This window comes from Anabas testudineus, chromosome 5 (assembly GCF_900324465.2).
Source record: "Anabas testudineus chromosome 5, fAnaTes1.2, whole genome shotgun sequence".
Taxonomy (NCBI): Eukaryota; Metazoa; Chordata; class Actinopteri; order Anabantiformes; family Anabantidae; genus Anabas; species Anabas testudineus.
Window position 1 is genome coordinate 13,906,142 of NC_046614.1, and position 24,657 is coordinate 13,930,798.

At 40.3% G+C, this 24,657-nt stretch overlaps 1 protein-coding gene across 1 annotated transcript in view; it reads right to left on the reverse strand.

Moving 5' to 3' along the window:
- bsnb (bassoon (presynaptic cytomatrix protein) b) overlaps positions 1-23,736 on the reverse strand; it is a 56,213-nt gene extending 32,477 nt beyond the window's left edge. Inside the window, exons 1-3 of the mRNA XM_026346592.1 lie at positions 23,558-23,736; positions 17,775-18,165; positions 5,504-6,274 (exon numbers count right to left, since the gene is read on the reverse strand). Of these exons, the coding sequence (XP_026202377.1) occupies positions 5,504-6,274; positions 17,775-18,165; positions 23,558-23,736 (1,341 nt within the window). The remainder of the gene's footprint in view (positions 1-5,503; positions 6,275-17,774; positions 18,166-23,557) is intronic.
- Positions 23,737-24,657: the final 921 nt, after the last annotated feature.

The window sequence follows — 24,657 nt, forward strand, 5'->3', positions numbered from 1 at the left end:
CAAAATTCTTCAAAAACCTAAAATGTTAAAGCGGTAGCATTGCCTCCGGATCTCACAGCAGTTCTGTTATATCAGGAGTAAAGACAGAGTGTATGCAACTGCAGCTCAGTCTGAGCACAGAGCCTGCTGCCAAACTCAAAGGTCCCAGAGACGAGAGTGAGTGGCATTTAAGCTTCCAAACCAGCGAGCCATCTGTGCTGGGTGCCACATAATCTCAACAGGAAGCAGTCACTGCTGTACATCACATCATCTTCCTGTCATACTGCAGCACAGTCACATGCAAAATTTTATCACTGACTGTACTGTGACACAAAGGTTTGAGGTAAACCTCCTGCAATTTGAATACAATATGTGCCACTTCTTTACAAATATAAGATATAAGATGGTGGAATACCTTTGTTTCATTATTACATTGTCTCAACACTAACATATTAATTAAAAGTGAAAATGGCATTGTTTCAGTTTAATCATCCAACAAGGCTTATTATTCCCCAATGGCATTTTTTTTGTGTGGGTGGATCTTTACAATGGTGTGTTGGGGTTAAGCACGGTACTCAAGGGGATCATTACACTCCCTCAACATGGATTAGAAACACCCTCAACTATTAGCTCTTTCTACAAGACTCCCCCCACAAACATGGCACACACACACAGAAACACACACACACTCAAATACAAAACCCTGCATTTGTTTGTGTCTGAATCAACTCTTGAAAATACTCTTATGTGCAGTGGTTTTAAGATGCTCACCCTGCATTTGCTGCTAAATCAACAGAGCACGGACTGAATCAAGAGGGCCTGTTGCAATGTCAATGGTGTACGATTCGAACAGGAGTAATTGCCAATTCAATTAATGTGTCAACAGCAAGTAGCATCTAACAAAGGCATGCAGACAGGAGTAAGATGAATGCAGACGTTGGGAGAAGAACAGCACACAAGAGGGTGAAAAAAAGAGACAAGAGGAAAAAACAACCACAGTGCTACATTACAGAATGACATGTCAAAGGAAGCAGTGTATCTGACACATAATCTAAATCTATCTAATGTAAGGGATCCACTAAATGCCTGAGAGAGAGAGCTCAAAGAAAATAAGGCAACAGAGAAATATTTCATAAGAATCTACTCCTGCTTTTGGCAGCAAGGTCAGTCAGGATCCCACGGTTCACCCATTTAATACATTTGAAATAAAAGAACTTGAGGATGAAGTACAATAGTGTGTGGGAGTCCAAACTGTATGTGAGTGTGTATGTGGGTGTTTGCAGGGTTGGAAAATGTCTTACTTTAAAAGGTGTTATGCCTGGCTTCTATTATTAGCATTTTAAAACTGTAGCATAATCCAATGTATAAATTGCTGAAATAAATTAAATCAGAAGTATCAGCTATGTGTATGAGGCTACAGCAATAGACTCGTGTTTTATTACAGACTGTGTCTGAATTCAAAATAATCCAACATTTTTAATTATGAAATGAGAAAAACTGCATCCGTGTTATGTTATTAATCAAGTATGTGTAATCTGATCTGTGATCTCTCAGCAAATGTGTTTCGGTTGGTGTGAATGCATGCATCTGAATGTGAATCTGAAATCTTCCGAATCCATACAGTTCTATATGGCCACTTGTATAAACACACGCAGTGCAAAGGAATATGTATTTAAAGGTGGCAAACAGCTGATTGAGGCTAGGTGGGAGTTTGAATCTGTGATGGTGCACCATCATCACTTTAGGAGCAGCCAGGCTGAGCACAGTAGACTTGGATGCACGATGCCGGCAGCCATCTGGCTTTGGATGGGACTCCTGAGGGAGACACAGCCTGGTGCCAACCTTCAGATAACTCTTCCAGCATGTTTGAGAATGAGAATGACGTGTTCATCTATACTGTGGCTCTGTGTGACAGCAACAACTGGGTTCCTGCAGAGTTGTGACACGTTCACAAAAACTACATGTCCTACATATGTTCACAGTGTGTCTGGTTTGTCTTCAAGGGCAGTGCAGTCTTGAGCAATTTAGAAAAAGTAAAATTAGTAGAATTTAACTGAATAGAATCATCAAGTGTTGTAAACCAAATACTTGACGTGTTCCAGGCACGCTAAACTGAGGCAACATCAAGCTAATGCAGATGGTTGTTAAAAGGTTTCTGCACAGTCTGTGAGTGTACTGTAATTGCTTTGTCACTGCTGGGCATAGTGCAGGATGAGGGTGTGAGAAGTAGAAGAAGAGAAGAAGACTTTTAAGTTTGAGTTTACATATGTGTTTGCTGTGAGCATTGATACAGTGTCTTTGACAAAGCCCTTTAAATTAAAACTACATCCTAATGCTGTTAAAACATTGTTTCATTCCAAATCCATTGTTGTGGTCACAGAGCCAAAATTTATTAAACTACCTTACCATCCAAGTACTTGAGCCTGATCTGAAGTTATACAGTACAAGAACCACATGCTGTTAAAGGTGATATAATGAGTAGCAGACAGAATATAGGTTGCTGCCTCTGTACTTTTGGCAGACCAAAACTTGGTAACCAGCGACAAGAACTATGATAGACCACAGTTGAACTTCAGTTTGCTGACACATCACCAGGAAATTTTAATACTATACTTTGTGTGATCCAGTTTTAATATTCTGGAGGATGTGAGCGAATCTCCTTGAATAGCTGAAAAGCCATGTTAATGCTGAACAGTATAAATGAGTGAATTAATCTGGTATGTTGGCAGTTGAGTTTGCATCAGGCAATCTGGATAAGTCTGATGTGAGAGACTAAATGTCATGATCCTGGTTCCATTTCCTGTCCCATGCTTTTATTTTGGTCCCCTTCCTGTTCCCCATGTGTTTCATGTTTTCAACTTCACTATTCACCTTGATTGTTTTCACCTGTGTCCTCCCTGTCCCTACTTAAGGGCCCCCTCAGGCCATTGACCCTCTGCTCCCAGACTCCCCTGCTTCTCCTGTTAGTTTCCTGTATTCACTTCCATCATCAAGCACAGCACTTGCAGGAATAGGTAAAAACACTATTCGTACTGTTCTATATAGTGTTCAGAATAACCGATGAGCTACGTGTTCTGTTTCTCTACCTTTTTTCTACATTTTTTTTTAAAGAAATTCACTTCTATTGTTAATGATGCACTCAGGGGCTCTGTCTCATTACCAACAGCAGGCACACTTCTGTTTTATAATAACACACATAAAGAACTGATCAGTACACCTGATCAAAATAATGTTATACTGAGACTATTGGGAACTAAAACACTATGTGTTGTGTCAAATACACTTCCACCTTTATTGTAGTCAAGAAAGAACTAAGGCATGACATTCACTTCGCTGCATCTGCTCAAGAGAGGAAAAGAGAGACACAAAGACATAGCAATTCAGGAAAGAGGACTGGCATGCAGTGTACTGTAAATCAGATTGAGCAGAAGACACAGTGAAAACATTTTATGTTCTATTCACAACCAAACTCTGGGGAGATGACAATGACACAAAGTTGGTTTAAATCTCCTTGAGAAGTGTAATGAGGGAGGAAACAGCCCCAAAACAAGAGCACACATGACTTTCAGCACTAATTGATGTGAAATATTCTGCAACATAACAAACAGTTGGCTTCCACTCATTATCTTGGACTCTCACTGTCTTCTTCCTCCCTCTCAATCTATCACCTCTTTTTCTTCTCTCCTCCTCTGTTCTTCCACTTGTTCTTGCAGGGACTCTGTCACTCATTGTGTTGTCACACATTAACGTGGGGTTGACTGTTGAACCCCCTGAATTTGCTCTGATTGAATTAGTCAAAATGTATGCATATTCCCAACCTTTTTCAGATTTTGAATTTTTATTGTACAATCTATTTTATTTTGCAGTGAAACATTTGCATCTGTTATTAGGTGGCAGAACATTCATGTTTTTATGGTAAAAGAGAAAACCTTTTCTATAACATAACCCAGATATGATTTAAAGGAAATGCAGTTTAACAATAAATTTTTTTAAATTGACTTTAATAACATTGCCACAATGCATCAGCTGCTTTTTTGTATGGTAATAGAAAGGAGTGATGCAAACTCCTCCTCCAGACCAAGATACTCTACAGAACCAGTGGCACATATTAGGATACTTTAAGCACCTACACTCTCTGTCAGAACGCTCTCATTAACAGAAACCAAAGAACGCAATTCTGCCTGCAACAGGCGGGGAAAAGACAGATAGAAGCAAGGACAGAGAAACAGAAAAGTTTGGAGAGATTAGGAGAGGATGCAGAGGGTAAATGTGCCAAACAGGCTGTGGAAATCAAGCTGAGAAACCTAAATTCAAAGTACAAAGCCTCACACCATGTCCAAATGGTTCTCGCTCACTCTGAAGCAACCCGCCTGCCAGCTCACATGAAATGACAACTAAAACTGTTCACAGGTTTGGAAAGAATGCACCTTATGCTGGATTGAGTTGCAGACTGTAGCCAGCAGAGCAGAAACCCAACATATCCAACAACAGACTGTGTCAGGAAAACAGAGCAACAGCAGGCTGAAAGTTTTTGTAGATTTTTAGCATTTCAGCAACCAAGCATGAAAGGGACGCCTGACAAACAAATTATCTCTCTGTTTCCATAGCGATCTATGAATGGCCTGTGCTAGTGCCTGTGACAACCAGATGCCTGGGAAGACGAGTCTTGCCCATAAAAAGCCAGAGCTCTGCAGAAAGCCTGTTATTACTGCTATCATTCAATTGGACTTGATTTGCATAATTAGACTGTGTCATTGCCTTGCTCTGTAAGACACAGAAAGTCCCTGTTCTTAGCAACTGGATTCCCACCATGTTAGCAGACAAGCAAGCACTTAAAGGAGGAATATCCCCTCAGCTGACCCCTGGATGTGACTAATCAATACTAAGATTATCCATTAAATTGAACTTGATAAGGCTCCGTTTCCTGTAGATTGGTCATATATATCTGTGCAGCTCCAGGGTAGAGTGCACACTGATGAGGTGAGTCACAGCCTGGACTTCACTCCACTAACTACATGAAAGGCCCTGACAGAGCAAAACAGAGCAGGTACTGACTGCGAAACACGGGGAGAGAAAGGACGGAGGAAGAGAGGAAGCTTACAGAGCTTACATTAAGCTTCATGTGTACAAGCTGTATACAGAACCTGCTGCTACTTTGTCATAAATCCAAACATCAGTCATTCTTGTGTAGAAATGTTCTTTTGTACAAGACCTTGGCACGAAGTGTAAGAATGACAGTGAACAATAGTGGACTATTCTTAAAAATACTAAGAAGCAATATAACTAGCACAGACAGACAACAACGAGATTCTGAAGAACCTCATAGCCAAATATGTGCACAGGCATCCTGTGCAAAATTAAGTTATTTATTCCACAACCAGGAAGCCACGAATGAAACCCATCCAACTGAAATATGACACAGCCTATTTCACAGAGACATGACATCAAATCACTTAATTTAGCAAATCATTGTCTGCAGGTGGTTACATAGCAGGTGAAACTGTAAACTGTTGCTGTGTCTTACCTCGACTAGGTGTGGAGTGGGATTGAATCCACACATGTTGCACACCTGGGAGTGGCACTGTGTACAGGTGTTGTAGTTGGGTTGTTCTGCTGTGCTGCCTATATTGAGACTTGTCTTGCAGAGTGGACAACAAGCTTTGGGCCTAGTGGTGTCTGGGGGGGCATGCTGTTGTTGCCGTGGTCCTTGTTGCCCAGGCTGAGGTCCTGAGGATTTACTTGCCCCAGGTCCGGGACCAGGAGGTCCTCCTGGTTTGGGGGCTGGCTTTGGGGGCTGCTGTTGGGGTTGAGTGGTCTCAGATATGAGAGTGCTGGCTTGGTTAAGGAGAGAGGCACCAAAGCCAAACAACTTCCCAAAAGTCTGCTCTGGAGGTGGGGGCTGCCGGGATGGAGAGCTCCCAGCACTGCGGGTCTGGTCCTGGCGTGGGTGCTGGGGTTGGTGGGCAGGAGAGCTGCGGGATAGATCAGGCTGGGATGGTGCCTTAGCCATGCCAGGGAGAGGCACTGCCCCAGGAGGGAGCTTAGGTTGTTGCTGACCCGGGCCAGCTGGACCAGTCTGTTTGGTTGGGCCAGGCGCTGGATGGGCCTGTGCTGGAGGCTGTGCATGAGGAGGGGTCTGGGTCTGCGGTGCAGGCTGAGTCGAAGCATCGGGTTTGAGTTCTGGTTTGGCTGCTTGAGGAGAGTGGATCTGTTGCTGACTCTTGGAGCGTGGTGTGGTCATGTCCATTCCCAGTGCCCGCTGCATTTGACAGTTCAGACATAACCACTCTTGCACCTGGAAAGAAAAAATACAAAAAAACAAAACTGTGATCATAAGCTACAGTTTCTAATTGTCACCATTTAAATTATAGAAAAGAAATGCCAATACAGGAACATGGTTCTGTGTTTTGTTTCCTCTTCATTCATCACTCTGTGTTTCTTTTAAATTCTCCACCCTCTTTGCATTGACGTGAAGTTTTAAGTAAGATGAACTAAAACCTCTGCAGTGCCTGTGGGTGTGAATTTGAAAATGAGTGTCTTGGTCTGCTGAGATGAACTGGCTGCCTTCCCTTCCCCTCATCCAGTGCATGCCAGGCAGCCTCCAGCACACTCTGAATAGGAGAAACTCAGTATGGAAAATAATTGAATGGAGGAATAATTGTGAATGAAGTAAAATATGTCATTGAGAAAGGATTTAATTGTCCTTGTGCCTTGGTATGCACATTTATTTGTAAACATCATTTACCTCTAAATTAATGTTTAGGAGATAAATGTGACGAATGGACTGAACTCTGGACTTCTTCAGTAAGTCATGGCTGCCACTGACGTTATATTCCTCTCATTTTTCTTCTTCGTGTGTCTCTTTTACTTTTATTACACATTTTTCTTTGCTCATTAAATCCTCTTCTCATTCTCCTTGTCTTCACCTTGTTGTTATTTTCTTTATGCATTTGCCTCCCCAGTCTTCTTTCTTGTTCTCTTTCATATAAGGAGAAAGTTAGAAAGAGGCCCTAGTGATGGCACATGGCCATATGTGGTAATTGGCGTCCTGGTGCTCTGACAGCTGCCATGCAACTGTAGCTGTCTTGGATTTGTGGTTATTACATAATGCCTTAATGCATTATAAATGCCTTCAGAGAAAGGTTGTGTGAGGGTTGGGGCTAGGGACGGGGCACTAAGAGCAAGGTGGGAGGGCTGGCCGCTGCTTTTTCCTTTTATAACTTTGGGTCAAAATTCCCAATAAGCCTGTAAAGGTGAATTCATAAAGATTTTGGTTTATTTTGCTTCAGCTAAGAGCTTTTAGTGCTCTGAAACCTGCCAGGGTGAGGTCTCTTCATAGCACTGAAAGTTGGTGGCCATGAGCAGTTGCTTCATACACAGTCGTGCACACACACAGAAACACACTTGATGTATTAGTTACTGCTTATAATAACAGTTTATTTGCATGAATATAAGTCATGTAAAGCCTTTATTTTAAGGTTTGTTTGAGCTATGCCAACCATTCTTTATCATTAGTCAATCAATTTAATTAATATAATACTACTATTTTAACAATATGCATAATTCTTAGTACAAATATGTGGTTAAATCTTTATAATGACTGTATGTTACTGTCAAGGTCTGTTTAAATATGTTTAAATACCAGTTTATGCTGAATTGTGAACATGAATAACGTGTAACTGTTGTCTTCTTAATTTGAATTTAATTGCTTAATGTTTTTTACTGCCTAGAACATTGCTCCATGTATTATCTGTTAAATACTGTGTTGCCAAAACATTTTATACACGCTAGCAGGCTGCTTGTCCCCTCACAGTTTCGTTACAGTAGCATGAGTCACTGAACCTAAAGTGTAGTATTACTCCACATTTTGCAAAAGACTGACTCACTGTGACTAATAGTTAAAAAAGAAACTCTGCCTAAATTGAAAGTTAAACACAGCTGATAACATACAATTTTTTTGTAGTTTGATAATCACTGCATACATAGTCATTTCATTGCACTGCATTATTCATGAATAATTATCCATTATTTGAATTGTGAGAAAAGTGAGATGTAGGCAGTGATTCAGAGGTTGGAAGCTAGACTAATTTCTCTGGCCTCCAGTGGTGAATGTTCCTGTTGAAGTGATGTAGAAATGTACTTGGTGTGTTCAGTATGCCCTGACAGCCCCATTAGGTGCAACAGAGCACATGTCAGACCACATTGGTGTAGTCAGATGTACAGTAACCTGGTTCCAGACCTCTGAATCACTACCTACATATCAGATCTCTTTAGCTGATCTGTTGTACTCACTGACAACCGCTTCCTCTGGTTGGAGAGACAGTCAAACAACCAGGGAGACTTCCTCTGGTTACGTGCTATATAAACCTTAATTCAGAGTTATCCTGGAACTACTTGATAACATCAGGTCATTGTACCTCTTGTGAACCTGCAACATAAGGCATTCCCAATATGCAAAAAATACTGGGAGGTTTGCAGAAGGTTTGTCCTTAAAGCTACAGTATAAAACTTTATGTGAATATTGTTTTAGTAGAGATATGCCCCAAGATTTCAGTCTGATAATCAAGTTAGAAGTGCAACTGACCTAAAAGCTTCAGTGAGGTCAGCGAAGCCTTGTTAATTTTAGATTGGTATTATGTTACTAGAAGACTGCATCCATATGGAACTGAACCGACGTGTGTTAAAGAGTAACTTAACACCCCCTGAAGATCCAGTTTTTGCTGACTTCCAATGGTTTAGCTTTTCAGTGAAGCACAGGTGTACTCATGGACACCATGACATGGGTGTGGTACAACACAGCCCCCCCCCCTCCCAACCACATGCATCAGTGGTGCTGCCTGCTGTTAAATGTGACACTGGTTTAATGCTATATCTGCAATGCAGTTTTTCTTTTAAATATTTTATTTTTTGCACTAATTATAATTGTACCCTAATATTTTCATTCAAAATAGCACTGGCCACTTCTTTAAAATGTTTAGTAACCACTCCACCTGCCTCACACTAATTTTCAATCAAAGTCAGTCGTTTGGTAAGTCACTGTACACAGAGTACGCCAAGGCTCAGCAGCATCTTAGCAGAGTGTCTGGCCCTCTGCCAATCCTCACCTTAAGGAGTGATGAGGCCATGGTTTTCACTGCCAATCAGAGAAAACTGAGAAGCCTGGGGACATTCAGAGTAATGTGTACAGTGAAACAATTCAACACTGAGGCAATGCTACCATTCAACACAACACTGTCGTCATCTAATCAGAGACTTAAAAGTGGGAACACCTCTTTAGATCATTAGTATTGTCCTTGATTATTTTTTTCAAATTACAGATGGGATAATCATATTAAAGCCTTAAGGGAAAAACAAAGATAGTAGCCGCAGGGAGGGTAAGCAGTTATTTATCAGTTTCATCGTGCCTCTGCTTGCCTCTGCCACATCTCTCCATCCATTCTTCTCCACGTCCCCCTTGTTATGAGGCAATCATGTGGATCTTTATGAAATCTGATCTGTATCAGCAAAAAACAAGTGCACTGCACACTCTGTCTCCTGCCCTTCTTTTCTCAGTTCTCTGTTGCAACCCTCCATCTTGTTCTCCTTCACTCGCCTTTATTTCCCCTTCTTATCTGCATCTCTCACTTTACATTACTCCCTCTAACTCAGCTCTGTCTGCATCTCATCTATACATCTTGATGTCTCTCATCAAATTACTGCTTTAGCTTGCTAGATGAGTGTATGTATGATGCCTGTCAAAGGTCATGAGCCGGATGAGATCCCAGCTCTGCAAGAACTCAGCGTTTGCCAACAAAATGCTCAAGCGCTGTGGTTTCATGACGACAACGACTTGCTGCCAGAAATAGAACCTTTTAGCAGCAAGGACCCACAGAGACTTGGATATGGATCAAATAATGAGCACAAAGCATCCTTTGCAACACACACGCTTATATGTTGAATTGTATGTTGATTTGGACATCTTAAGTTATCAATCTCCTATCATCTGTATCTAATGCAGTGGTAGAGCCTAAACAGGTCCAAGTTAGAGTAACTAATTAAACTGAGTGTGGAAGCTACTTTAACATGTCAAAATATATACTGTATATGTACAGTATGCAAAGTTTTGTTGCATTATGTAAATGTATGCATTGTCCAATTTTATATTTAATATTAATCTGAATCTGCAAAGTAACTAAAGGTGTAAGTATAATAGAGTGACTACATTCATCACACAACTACAGAAAGTTTCTCAGTTTTTTTCTCCACTTTGCATCAGTTGACAGATGAGGGACATCATGCAGTCCATCATTCGTCAGGAAAGCTGGGTAAGGAACATGCTCAGAGACACACTCGCACAAAGACAGTAACTCCATCAGAGATCACAATGCAGTATCCCCATGCGGTACAAGCAGAAGCTGAGCACTGCAGTTAGGAGATCAAGATGCAGCGGTTTATCAATTCCTTGTAAATTGGGCCAAAAGACATTGAAATTCCTCCCAATGCTTCTTTCTCTCTCTCCCCTCCCTCTCTTTGTGAATGTATCTCTCTCTGCCTCTGCTAAACGCAAACACAGACAGCTCAACAAACAACTACACAAGTACAATTTGAACAAAAGATATTTTACTCCAAAAAGCTGCAGAGAATTAAGTTAATAAAAACAAAGTAAGATTAGTGAAAATTATGAATGATTTTCAAATAAATCACTGTGAAATTTCTATGTTGGGTGTTTATTGAATGTCTCTCACCAGGTGTGTTGGTGCAATGTCAGGCACAGGAGGGAGTTGTGGTGTTATATCTTACCGAGTTATAGTGCATAACATTAAGTCTTGATATATGGTACAGGAGATGAACACAATATAATGAACACTATTAAAGTACAATATAATATGCCATATCCTTGCAAAAGATATGCAGCTAACATCTAAAGGGCAACTTCACCAATTCTTTACTAGCTTCCCATGGGTCCAGGTTAAGGAGTACTATGTACAACATAGTTGGTAGTATGACCAAGTGACATAATCTGAACTGGAAAGATCCTCCAGATTATGTCATCTCAAGACGTTTTTAGTCTCTGTCTAGAGAGACTAAAGTGTAGTTTATCATTCCCAACCCAAAGTAATAACAGAAAACATATCACATCTTACTGTCTTACTGAAGGTAGGTTAAGAAAATAGACGTGTTTTTTCAATTCTGACACAGACTGACAAAATGTGATGATTCCTATTTCTCCTTGCTGCAGAGCACCATGACTATAGAGAGCTGGGACTTTAAATGCAGTGAGTTACAGGGTAATAATTAAAACAGTGTCCCAGATTTAGTGTCTGGCAGTTCTCACCGCAAAATATTTTGGTATATGCAAAATTCAGCATTTAGTGTCTCAGCTGGATTCCTGACCCAGTTCATACTGTTTGTCCACTTAAAGTCCTAGTGTGTGAACACAGCCCAGTGCACTGTGTGAAACACTGTCACCCAAAGAAACACTGTCATCTTCTACAAAGGTAGATTCTTATAAGCAATACATTTATTTTTCAAATTACTGACAAAATTTCTTTTAGAGTTTCGATGATCAAACCTTTTAATAAAAACTTTAATGCATGTTTAGCTGTATCTGGATACAACAATCATTTTAATATATAATGTGCATAATATACCATGGGGAAAACAGTCTTTACTTTCTCTGAAGTGCTACACACTCAATTGCTAAATCACCAAATAACACACTACTTTCTTGTTGATGGAAAACCATGATTGGAACTGTGGCTCACTTTGTCCATAATTTAAAAGCTCATTTCTCTCTGCAACACCTTAGATCACTAGCAATTGGCCTCATAAACAAAATGATTAAACTTCTGTGCAGAATATATTTTTAATTCATTAATTCACTATCTTCCACCATACACTCGGCAGAAAGATAGATGCCTCAGCCTCAGAAAGATGGCCTGTCCATTTCAGGACGAGAATAATGAAGAAAAAGAAAAGTGGAAAAATTGAAAACATGACAGACGAACAGGTAGCTTCAACTCAGTTATTTGAAGAAACTGGGTATTTTCACAAACCAGAAAAGGGAACAAAAATGTTACTTCTAATATGGAAATATGGATTACAAATTCCAGATTTATGTGAGCCTGCAATCTCACAAAACACATCCTCATTTGTTAAATTGTACAAAGATCACCAGTGATAGAGAGTATCTGTACTATATATTTAACTGCAACACATAACAAGCTCAAGCCAATACTAGTGAGAGATCCATAAAACAACCTCATTGTTGTCCACTTTCCCAGATCCAAATCCCATTGAATCTCTTGTGCCACATAATGCAAAGTTAGAGGGGGATTAGAGATGTCCAATGCTAAAAATTTGAATTAATTTGAGAGGATTATGAACTAGGCTCTGGCTCCCTCAAGGTATAATGGACTTATCCTTAACTGATATTAGTGCATCATTTCATTTTACTTTTATTTCCTTTTATTCTAGCTATGACTTGTCCTTCATTGGGGAAAAAACAGATCATAACTCTGGTCACTTGGCTAAATAATATGAATGCAGGAAAAATTCAAGGAGTTTTGAAGCTCAAAGAATTTAAAAGTAATCACGTAAAAGTAGGGCGGCTGGTTAGTGTAGTGGTAACATCACTGCCTCTCATGTAGGAGACTAAGGTTCCAATCCCATCTGTGGCCTACCTCCAGTAGGGGGTCCTTAGGCAAGACCTCCTCACGCTCACCCTGCCAACCCTTTTAAGTCGCTTTGGATAAAAAGTGTCTGCTAAATGTAAAATGTAAAAGTTCAAACTAAGATCAATACTGTACCCATGGCGCTCACAACCTACAAAGTTACTTAAAACATACCAGAAAAGTTTACCTACTGCACCATGGTTCTCTGAGGTTGGTGTGACTGTATCAGCTTGAAAAAAACATTTTTGGCCTTGAGATCATTGGGCATCATTGAAGTCTAAGTTATCCAGCTTCTCTGTCTCTACCTGAAAAACGGTGAGGTCTCTAACTATAGATCTTACAGAGCTGTACAAGTCCAGTTTTTCTGGGACAGGGCATGAGGCCCTAAACGTTATTCAACTGACTGACCACCAAAGTGACTCATACCTACTCTCACAGCTAAAAACCCTGTTGGTGGAAACTATTCCTGGACTACACTCAAGTTTCTAAATATACCGGTAAAGTACCGACTGAGGACAATAACAACAGATTTCTTCAAAAACACAGTAAAACAAGCTGCATATGCAACATAAACATATGATCTACTTATAAAGGTGTTTGTGGTGAACGTGTTAGCAAACACTGATGTTTTGTGAGTCACGTGACAAATGTAAAACTACATTAAGCAAGCGAGCGCTAGCACAAGATTCAAAATCAGTCCACTCTGCTCCATGCAGCACACCCTCTCCTTGCTCTGCTCCATTGTATTATGCTCCACAACGCTCTGCCCAGTGCTTCAAGTACTGGCTGTGAAGAAGCATATATTACTCCACTACTGGCAGGGGGTCACAGGAGGTTTCGACAGCAGCTCTCCATATTAAGACATTGTTCAGCTATTAAGCATATTTCTGGTAAAACTGTCAGAAAAGATTACGTACTATATCTTTAATAGTGGAAGTCGAATACAAGTCTGCTTGTAAATTAAACGAGCTGCAGGTCATGAAATCAAAATCAGCTTAAAGAAGCTAAAATGTTGGTCATAGCTAAGGAGAATTGTAAAAGCAGGCGATCATTTCGAGAGATTTGTTATTACAAGTAATGCCTAGTTACTTAATGCATTGTTAATATTGAATGATTTATCAGTGCAGTTTTAAATTACAAATATTAAAAGATTTATGAAAGTACCTATTCTGGTGAAAGAACAAGTTTTGGACCGGTTGCTGGATCTATCTAGCACAACTGTCAAGTGTGGCCACCCACCCAATGTATTTTGAACAGGGAGGAGGAGATATATAGAGTGCCTCTGCAGAGTCTTTTGTGTGGGAGCATTTGTTAAAACTGTTCCTCAGCTAGTGGGACTGTTGGTTAAAAGAAGATGAAACACTTCCAAGGCAGTCTTCAAACAAATGTATTAAAAAGTCACCAATTCATGACTTCCATCTTCCATCCATCTCCAGAGTGTTTTGACAATAAGGATTCTTTCATCACAGAGAAGCACGGCAAACTGCATATATAAAAGGTTATGTTTTCAAAAGTGCCCTAGAAATGTTTCTTGAGCTGCTTGTTATTTTGTATTTGCGTATTGCACAGAATAGAGCTGAATCACTGTAGTGTTGCATAGTGTTGATATGAACACTCTGACTATTATGGTTAATTTATGATTATGCTTTTCTCTCCGGTTCTGTCTTCCCCTGCTACCACACACCTCCCTCTGCCTCGTTCTTTCAGCTGTGGCTTCTCAGGACTGGGCAGACAGAAGGAGGGTAGGATCTATAAATAGAAATTGGACCAATTATAAAGCAGATGTTTCCCCTCTATGATGGTGGGAGAACACTGCTGGGTGGCAGGGTGTCTGTGGTAGTTTCACTATCTCTCTGAGCTCTTGTTCTCTGTTGTTTTATTCTCTATCTCCGTGTCTGCCTTTGACTCTTGTTTCTATGACTGTCTGGGTTTCTTCTTCCTCCTTCCTTCCTTTCACCGCAATGTTTTTAATCAGATATCTCTTGAATTACTTTACTTTTTCTCAAACACCATGCAGTTTTCTCTGTCCTGGTGTTATCTATGTCATAACATGATCGCATGATGCACACACATAGCTCACATGTGTGACTGCTTGCATGCCTCCGTTTGCAGCATATATAAATAAACCTCGTCTTCTCAGCTTGACTGACAGTCCTGTAAGAAACTGTGGCTTGTAACACCCTATGGTTGCCATCAGCAGGTTAACAGAGTTATTACCTATATATCATATTTCGACAATTATTCATCATCATTCCTCAAACAATTCTACATAAACAGGGATTGTCTTTGACTGATAAAGCAGCTTCTTGCTAAATCTCTGCTGTCATTTTAAATTTTTTTTTATTTTGTGCTTCAGATACCATTTGGGACCTTGTAGTGAATAAGCATAATTTCAAATATCCAAATATGGAATCGCCTTTGGTTATCAACACTTTAATCAGCGCTGCCATCTTTCGATGATTTGAGAGGAAATCCTCTTCAATAACAGATTTTGCTCATATTAGCCCCATAATCTGAGACAGTTCAGTGAGTCTGTAAACTATTTCTAAACACACGCATCTCTTATACAGCAGGACATTAACTGACTGAGCCTGTGTTGTCATCAAGAGACTAATGCTGGAACTACAATAAATGAATGTTTTTATGAGAAAACGCTGCAGGTGATTCTCCTGTCAAAACACCAGATGTACAAATGAAAACAAGTATTATAATCCCACAAAATCCCAAAAGTCTGTCTCCACTTCATTAGAAAAAGGTCAAAATATCTCTAAGATTTGTGTCTCAAGGGAATCCCAGGTCTTATTTTTAACTTACATAGCTACTTGTCTACAAATATTTCTGTTCCTGCTATGCAAGGACTTTTAACTTTAACTTTAATCTTTTTGTCTGTCCTCGCCATCACTGTAATCATGATTCCAGTCATCACTGTCTTCAGTGTTATCATCACCTTGAACTGCAACTACATTGCCATCATCAGTTTCCCTGATGAGTGATAAGGCTCTGCTAGATATGCTGCAGTGAAGCAAAAGCTCAGTCCATGCTAAGTAGTTTAGGGGGGTAAATCTTCAGGTCTCCAGAGGCTGAGCGTTTTTCCTTCATGTCTCTCTCCCTGTCAGCATCTGACAAGCTCACCAAGGCTGAGCTGAAAAATACCCATAACATCCACCTCTGCAGTTCTCTTCTCTGCCATGCTCTCCTTTGCTCACTGCCATAATCTATTCTTTACTGTCTGTCTCCACTTTGGTCCATGCATTTCACTCTACTCCTTCCATTCCCACAGTTTCCTCTTTAAAACATGCATACACGTACTCAGGCTTCCACACACCCAGTAGACACTTACATCCACACACATACAGTTAAAAAACTAAGTCTTTACTTCCTACATCCTAGCATTTATTCAGCCTACCGTTATAGCCTGATAGCCTGTAGGCCAGCTGAACTGACACTGCATCTTGGCTGCAATTTACAACATGACTCACTGGAGTTGATGTGAAACTTTGTGACAGATGACACAGCCACACTTGACTCACAGTAACAGTGAAGCATAACCTAATTCAAATTAGGCAAGGGATTTGTTTTAGGATGAAGGCAATAGGCTTTCTCAGCTACCTGTTTAAAGTGATGAATGTTTAGATGCATATGAATGATTGTGAATGATGGGGAAATGTTGTGTGTGCTGTTCAGTTATAAAAACTTTAGTTTGGGAAAGGCTTTGGGCAGGATTTGGATGCATACTAGTTCTTGTTGTAAAGGATGGATAAACCTTTGTTCAAGTGTTATGTACGTTTACTATCAGCTGTAAAGGAATGTAGCACTTGCTAAAGATAAGGACCTATGAGTCATTACAAATAATAGCAACCAAGGAAGCGACCAATATGTTAATGGGCACTTCAGCAAAGAATTGTGTGATAACCAGGTCTGTGGGGGTGAAAGATGGTGAATCTACCAGTTCATTAAACTCTTCATCAATCAAGGCGAACAATTGCTCCCATTCACAGGCAACTTGATAACAATAGTCATTACCAATATTACTCACAAATGTCAATGAGAAATAATTACCACAGGACAAATTAAACCACATTGAAGCACCTGAATCACTCACTCTGATGAGCATTTTAAAATGCATACTTGTGAGAAGTGACTCAATCTCTGTATTCCTATTACACCTTAAAGCACTGCATTTATGACACTGACGTCAATTTTTCACCTCTCTCACCTGCTATTACTGGGGAGAGCTGTTACACGGTTGAGAGAAAAGTCATAATAATGCATATAATCAAAACCAATCTGTATGCTGTACCAGAAACTCTTATACAGTGTGTTTATTTGCAGTGACTGTATGCACAAAGCCTTAAGTTGTAAAGAGTCCTGGTCATATTTCAAAGCCAAATTTCACAACCCCAACAAAATCTCAGGTACTTCGAAGGATGTCCTGCTGGTCTGTTGACAGGTGTAGACACTATTCAGATTGCATTACGTTTCATACAGAAATCTACGAGCTTGGTCAGTCCATTCTATTCCCCTGAGCCTTCAGGCAGTATGTAAAAATGTATGCCTGAATTGAATTTGAAATATGTTTGTTTAGTCAACTGCGCAACAGCTTCATAACAACCATTTTAGCAGTATTTTATATGTTTTTGTTTTCCGTGTGAATGCACCATGGCAGATGCCGACTGTGTTTGTAACTAGGGTGGAGTGACCGCTACGACTCATTGTTCCAAGAGTCCAAATTAAACATGGCAATGCTGCCTTCACCTTCTATATTGCTCAAATATGGAATAAACTGCCAGAACAGTTCAGGCTCTAGATAATGCTGACAGCGTTCAAGTCCAAACTAAAGACCTATCTGTTTGCCATTGCTTTTAATTATGTATGTCGTTTCATCTACAATTTTCTAAACCTGCACAGCTGACTTGTTTTAACTTTTCTTATTCTTTGTGCTTTGTTTGCTTGTTTTTGTTTTTAAACATATTGGGTCGCCTCCTGACATGAGAGGTGTTATATACAGTAAATATAATTTGCCTTGCCTTGCTTTTTCATCCACTTATGTATACTATGTTTACATAGCAGACTGAGTAAACTATTGCTAGGGGGGGAATTATTTAGTTTTACTCTACGTGTCGATCAAGCAGTCCTGCTTACCTCTGTTAGGTGAGGGTTGGGGTTGAAGCCGCACTGGTTGCACACCATGGAGCGGCACTGTGTGCAGGTGTTGAAGTTCGGCTTGTCATCCCCAGTGCCCATCAAGTCGGTGGTTTTGCAGACGGGGCACAGTTTGCTGCTGGGCATGGGTGCAATTTGAGGCACAGAGTAGGGAGAGGTGGGGACACTGCCTCGGTCCGGTGACACAGAAGGGGACCTCCCTGTTCTGCTGCTACCCACATCCACCTGCAGACTCTTCCTGGCCACATGACCCTGGCCCTGCTCTCCTTGAGGTGCAGTGTGCTGAGGAGTAGCATGGGAGGTCAACCTGTCCCCTGTCCCATGACTGCTCTGGACTCCCGCTTTAGGACCTTGGTCTGATGGAGGAGCTCTGGCAGAGAAGGTAAAGAGAAGAGGGTGCACGTCAGACCTAGAGTTAGTGGTTAGAAAACTGATTTTATAGAAATACCATTGGATACAGCTACTTGAATTATTATATACTATAAATTTGAAAAAAATACAAAATATATTTTGAAATAAACTAATCTCAGTGTCCACTAATTAGCTTTCTACACAACTTCTAATAGCATCTCACGGGCTTTCTTCAGCAGAGAAAGTTTGTTCACTTGTTATAGGAATGGTCATTGATGTCCAATGTGTTTTTATACACATTGAACAATGTATGTAAAATGATTGTACAGTTTACCTACAGACACATACATTTTATATTCTCCTCCATACATCTGTTCGGATGGCATATTGTCTTTTAGCACAATACACCACACAGCAATTCCCTGCACGTATTAATTGTGTATGTAACAGATGCATCCTTGAACCCTATTCTGTGTTTCCTAATCTTAAGAAAACACATGTAGTGGTAAATTACCTCAGCCTCGACAGTTCTTAAATCACATGCCACGTAATTACTTTAACGTCATCACAGCTTTAGACACATGATGAAAGCTACAACTCGCACTATTTATTAAAATCTCAACATGCTCTGGGGTAGAAATAACATGCATTTCTTCATCTAAATGAAATTGATTTGCTTTCACGTGAACATTATACAATGGCTGGATGGCAGAAAAAAAGTGGCTAGGTCAGTAACCACAGAATAAGAAAAAGATGGAGCATACCGAATGAGAGAAATGATAAATAAGGGCACATGAACATAAGTAGTTGTTGTTTAACCAACCTAGTTTGTATTTCTTCTGTACTTCTTCCTACATGTTATGCTATTGGAACCGTCCCACAAGATGTGCTATGAAATGCTCTGGGCATACACACCATTAAAAGATTTTATTGTTGTTCATGATGTGATATCAGACTACTCACAACATTGGCCAACAGAGAGGCAAATGCTGAATATTTTATATTGCCTCTATCACTGTGAAGTGGTCCTTGTAGTTTATGTTCACTCTTTGAAGCTGTTCTGGTCTCGGTTGTATGTTTAGGCGGGAACATAGGTAGTGTATCCAACAACAGTATTGTAAACTTTTGGTTTTCTTGCTTGCTCTGGACCTCAGGCACTAATGCCAACACTTCAACAGGAATGGAGGATTTCCACTGTCATACTAACTTAGACCTTGTTTTGTCATGCCTGTCATCTTCAAAGACAGCCTCAGCAGCAGCCCTACATGCACAACGAGAGAGGGGTGGAAATAAAGGGAAGAATAAAGCAATTAAAATAGAGCGCGTTAGCAATTGTGAGTCACTGCTGATGACTTGAGATGCTGCACAACTCTAAACCTGTTCCACTCGCCACAGGAGCCCTATGGTTGCTGTAGTGGAAAAGCCTGCTCTTTTCAGACCACCACTCTCATTTGGAGCTAAGGCTAGAGAGGAGGATATGCTAAATCTACAGACCATATACAAACAGGATAGACAACTAAAGATTAAATCTACTCAGTGCCCTCACAAGACAGAGAGTAGGTTCACATAATAATTATCACTTGAAAAGCAAATACAACAAGTTGAGTCTCTTTTGATTTATGCAAAGCCTCGGGCACGGCGTAATGAGAGTCAAAAGAAGAGTTCAAACAGGAAGACACCTTTTCAAAAGATTTTTTTAAGATATTCTTATCTATCAGCAAATGGTCCACTGAGAACAACTTGTGACATTGTGTCTAAAGCCCAACAAATGGCTTGTTTTATCTCAATGTGATTAGTGAAGGGTTTGTAAGCTGCCACTCTTCTGTCATGGGAGCTCCCTGTGAAACTTCCTATCGTAAGAAAAGCAGAAAGAGAGTTTAGATTCTCTACAGAATCACAATAATGTGATAATATCCCAATGTTGCTGTTGAATAAGTCAGTGAATAGAGTGTGCTAATCAACACAGACAATGAAGAACATAAATCTCTAAGGAACAGTCCAACATTTAAGGAAACGTACTTAACTTCATATCTGTTAAATAAAGTGATAACTACAGATATAGCTGGTTAGCTTAGGTTAACATAAGGACTGGAAACAGCTATCAGCTCACTCTGTCTACCTCTGGCTCTGCAGTACTTACACTGTAAAGTGCCTTTAGATGATTTTTGCTGTGATTTCGTGTCGTATAAATAAATTGATTCCCGAGCCACAGAACAGTCAGTTCACATACATTAAAACTGGTCTGGCACAGACATCTAAATATATCTGTTGTTACAGAAGAAATTATCTGATTAACGTACTTAATTTTAGTCAGATATAATATATCTGTATCAGTATCCCTGTAACGGAGACACTATGTGTTTGTTATTGATTTATAGCTCTGTCCATTGGAAATGCTTCTGAGTGAAACTTATATGCTGCCGTACATGTAGTAATTTTTGAAGGTCAAAGTAGAAGAGTAACATCAAACAATTTCCTTCTAATTAGTAAATACATGCTTAAGGCATCAAGCCAAGAAAATAGATGTAATGTCTGCACATATTGTTATTATCCTGAAGGCTTTATTTTTTCATGCACTGACTGCTGGACACTGACTGACTTTTGAGGAGGTTGGCCGTGTTTGTAAGCCCCCACTGCCAGAGTTAAAGTGGAACAAAGCAGACTTGACACCTATTCAAGTAAATTATGAAAAACGCATCATTTTAAAGAAACGTTTTTTAGTTGATGTTGTTAACTTTCCAAAATCAAACAGCAAATAGCAGGTAGCTACTCTGCACAGCATTCAAACAAAACCTAATTAATTGTTTCAATTAGTTAAACCTACGACAGAGGCTCTAACAAACAGAACCAAATACAATATGAACTAAACTAATTACTACAGCAACTCTGACAAAGGTTGGTGGCCATGATACTTCTTATTGCCGTTATTTGAGGACATTTCACCATTTCAAACGAAAGTGCAGAAGCTGTAACACTGACGCTCAGAAGGTTTGGTTACAACTCTTACCACAGACCAGAAGACTTATCAAATCATCTACATAGTAAATATTTAAGTCATTGTGGCACATTATTTGAGCTGTTTGCATGTAGTCTATAAGTATGTTTGAACATTTGGACAATGCTGTATAGTGGTAGCCATTCATTTCCTGTGCCCTGTATGTCATAGTGGCCTAAATAATGATAACTGCCTTGTTGTGATAATCATTTAGCTACATAGTTTACAACCCTTTATTTGCTTGGTAAATTAATAATGAGGACATAGTGTTTGTACACTACATCTTACACCATGACTGTTTCTATTCTTTTCATGGGTTTTATGAGCTGCAGCTCTCTCTCTCTCTTAGCATTTGATAACATGTATTATTACATGATGTCTTGACTAACTCAGCTGTTAAACAGAGAACAATGAGATATAAAATAATATAGCAGCAGCACACTGAACAACCATTGTGGTGCTTTGTGCAGAAGGGTAGGACAACTCCTTTATCTTCACAGACTCTCTTATATGCTCTGTTGTAGCTCTGACTGCAATAAATATACTGTGTGGTGTGAGATACAGCAAAAGGCCTATGGATTTCACTTCTGAATAAGGTTATATATAACGTATTATGTCTCCATTCATATTAGTAGGCAGAAACTCTGCCTATTGAAGGTCTCCTATCTACAGTCTCAAACCAGCCGTCATTTCATTGTTTCTCACACACGTTCTTTGAGGAAGAATATTTTAAGGCACATTTCAGCCTGAATATGGGACCATGATCTTAAGAAAACCATTTTAATCAGCCATGTGATGTACACTTCCTCACTCTCTGCCCCTCTCTCACCATCCCTCTCTCTGTCTCTCGGTGCACTAGGTCTCCCAGCTCTCACCATCACTTTATGAGACACCTTAGGGTGGATACCAGAGAGAGAAATCAAGATATAAAAGAATCATGAGGCTACATGAAAGCTATGAGCCTTTAAACCAGCCCCACAGTGAATATGCAGGATCATCAGTGAGTGCTTTATCCAAACAGAAACACTGGCAGGACTAAACATTTTGACAGATTATTTGCATAGCACCCCTATAGCTCACCACTGTACCTTTGCATTAGTTTATATACTAACTGCAATAAGTCGGTGAGAAAATACATCATTTTTAAAACTGAATTTTAGTCTTGAGGGAGCGATGTACAATGAAGAAACCCATACATCCATTTGGATGCCAGAGAAGAGAGACTGTAAATAGGTGTGGCAAGTCTAAGATGCAGCTGTGGCTCTGCATGTGCCTACAACTGTTGAACTGTGTAATTAAGGCAATATAAGATCCTGTTGGAAGAGTAATCCCTCCCACACACACACAGAAAATACAGACCTATAGTCTACATGTGATCACGCACCAGTGATCTGAGCTGTATTCTGACAAAGGCTCACATAGTATCAGTCTACATGCACTTAACACAAACTAACACTAAGATTTTTATATGTAACTTGCAAAATAATGATTTATATTCATGTTAGTCCATCATAACACTGGTAATGTGTCTGGGCTCGCTGTCTGGACTTCTTATAAAGAGATGCAACACCACTCTTCCAGGAGAAAATTGCCTTTTCATGTGCAGTTGACGGTGGAAAACAAAAAACAAAAAACAAAAAACAATTTCCACTAGCTGCATATTGATTTGAACTGAGATCTGATAAGTGAGACAGCTATGGCATATGCGTTATGGTCCTGTGTTCACAATGACGCTGGTGATATCTGGCGGTAGCACTGTCATCAGGATACAGACGTCTCCTCACCAGGAGGAAGGTGCTTTCTCAGAATGACTCTGTATTTACTGGTATTCATGTCGAAGCATGTTCAGGAAATCAACCGGTAATGGACCCGGCTGAGCCCTTCAACGTGACATCCAGTGCACTTTGCATCATTAACATTTCTAATTTATTCATCACCTCAAGGTATGGGGACGTTATTATTGCAAAGATCCGTCCCTAAGTCTTCACATTTACTTGGCACCGCCTCACTACGAGGGGGAAAAACATCGCTCTTTCATTCATCACACTCAGATAGTGATGCCTCAGGACAGACACCGTGAAGACGGGCGGAGAAATTCACGTTGAGCCGCCTGAAAGCTACGTTCACGTTTTATTGATTCTACATCGAGAGCGTTGCATTTTCAATTTGACTTCGAGCCAAATCGGTGTTGACTAATAGGGTGGTGCTGCCAAAAAAAAAAGCAAAAAATGGGTCTCAAAAGGGGTGGTGAATTGTGTTGACAGGGATATTGAAATAAATAATTAAGCGCCCATTCAGGTCTATCTCCACGCAGTCGCTCGATCCTCTATCTACGCTGCACATCGTACAGATGCACGGTTCACGCCACGCTGCTGTGTAGCCTCCCTGATTGTTTGGTCCTAGCTATCGCTGCTACCTGTTAATCCCCGGCCCGGGTCCAGGGCCACTTCCTCCGGCTGGCGCTCCGTTGCTGGGCTTGATGAGCTGTCCAGAGTCCGGTGGTGCTGAAACGGAAGCTGGAGCCCCTGCTGCAGCGACGGCGGGGCCGGCCTGTCCCGCCTGTCCCTCCCCTTCCATGCTGGCCTCGTTCCCCATCGCCTCGGGATAGGTGTCGACGGAGAGAAACGATGTTGTAGACGGTTCTACAGCTGTGGTGAAAACTCAGATGAAACTCAGCGCTGCTCCTCTTCCGCCATCATCACCTACAATTCAGCATCCCGCACGGAGCACGCGCACTGGCGGACAGGGCGAGAGGGAGCGCGCTGACGCAATGGGTGGGAACTTGGAGCCTGTACGTGCGCGTTCACGGTGCTCGGTTATCTCAAGTCACCGTGCAGACACCTCTGAGGCCCCTGAGGCCCCTGAGGCCCCTGACTGGACCCCCTGAGTCAAACCCCTTCCCTCTACTGACCAGCTGCTTTGTACAATGAACATAATTCGCTCTTACCTTGACAGTCAGTTATTTGTTTCAGATATTTTTTAACCAAACATTTTGTGAAAATGTCAAATATTTGTAGATTTCAGCTTTTTTTTTTCCAGCAGATATGCATCTAGGATTGTATTTGAATCTAGTTCAGTGAGGAGTTTAATTGACAAGTTCCCAAATTAAATGACTAATCAAATAAATATTTAGCATATTCATTAATAATTAAGGAAATTATAGTTAAATCCAGCCTTATCTTAGATATCATGTAGAACATTGCACATTAGTTCCACTAATCCTGACCAAACATATTGTAATTTAAAGTTTTATTTCATTAATATTATTAAGGATATCTATAGATATTTTTGCCCCCAAAAATATTTCTTGTAGGTCTAGTTCAAATGTGTCAGTATTTCACCTCAAATGAAATTCAAACTATAAGCTCTAAAAGAAGACGAAAAACTCTACCAGAGGTTAGTAGTAAATTGTTAATACGAAACAAAAGTATGGAGTTGTGGGCTTTTTAAATATTTATTCCAACATATAGACCTGATTCTAACTAACTACATGAATCAATAAAAGGGATGATAGAT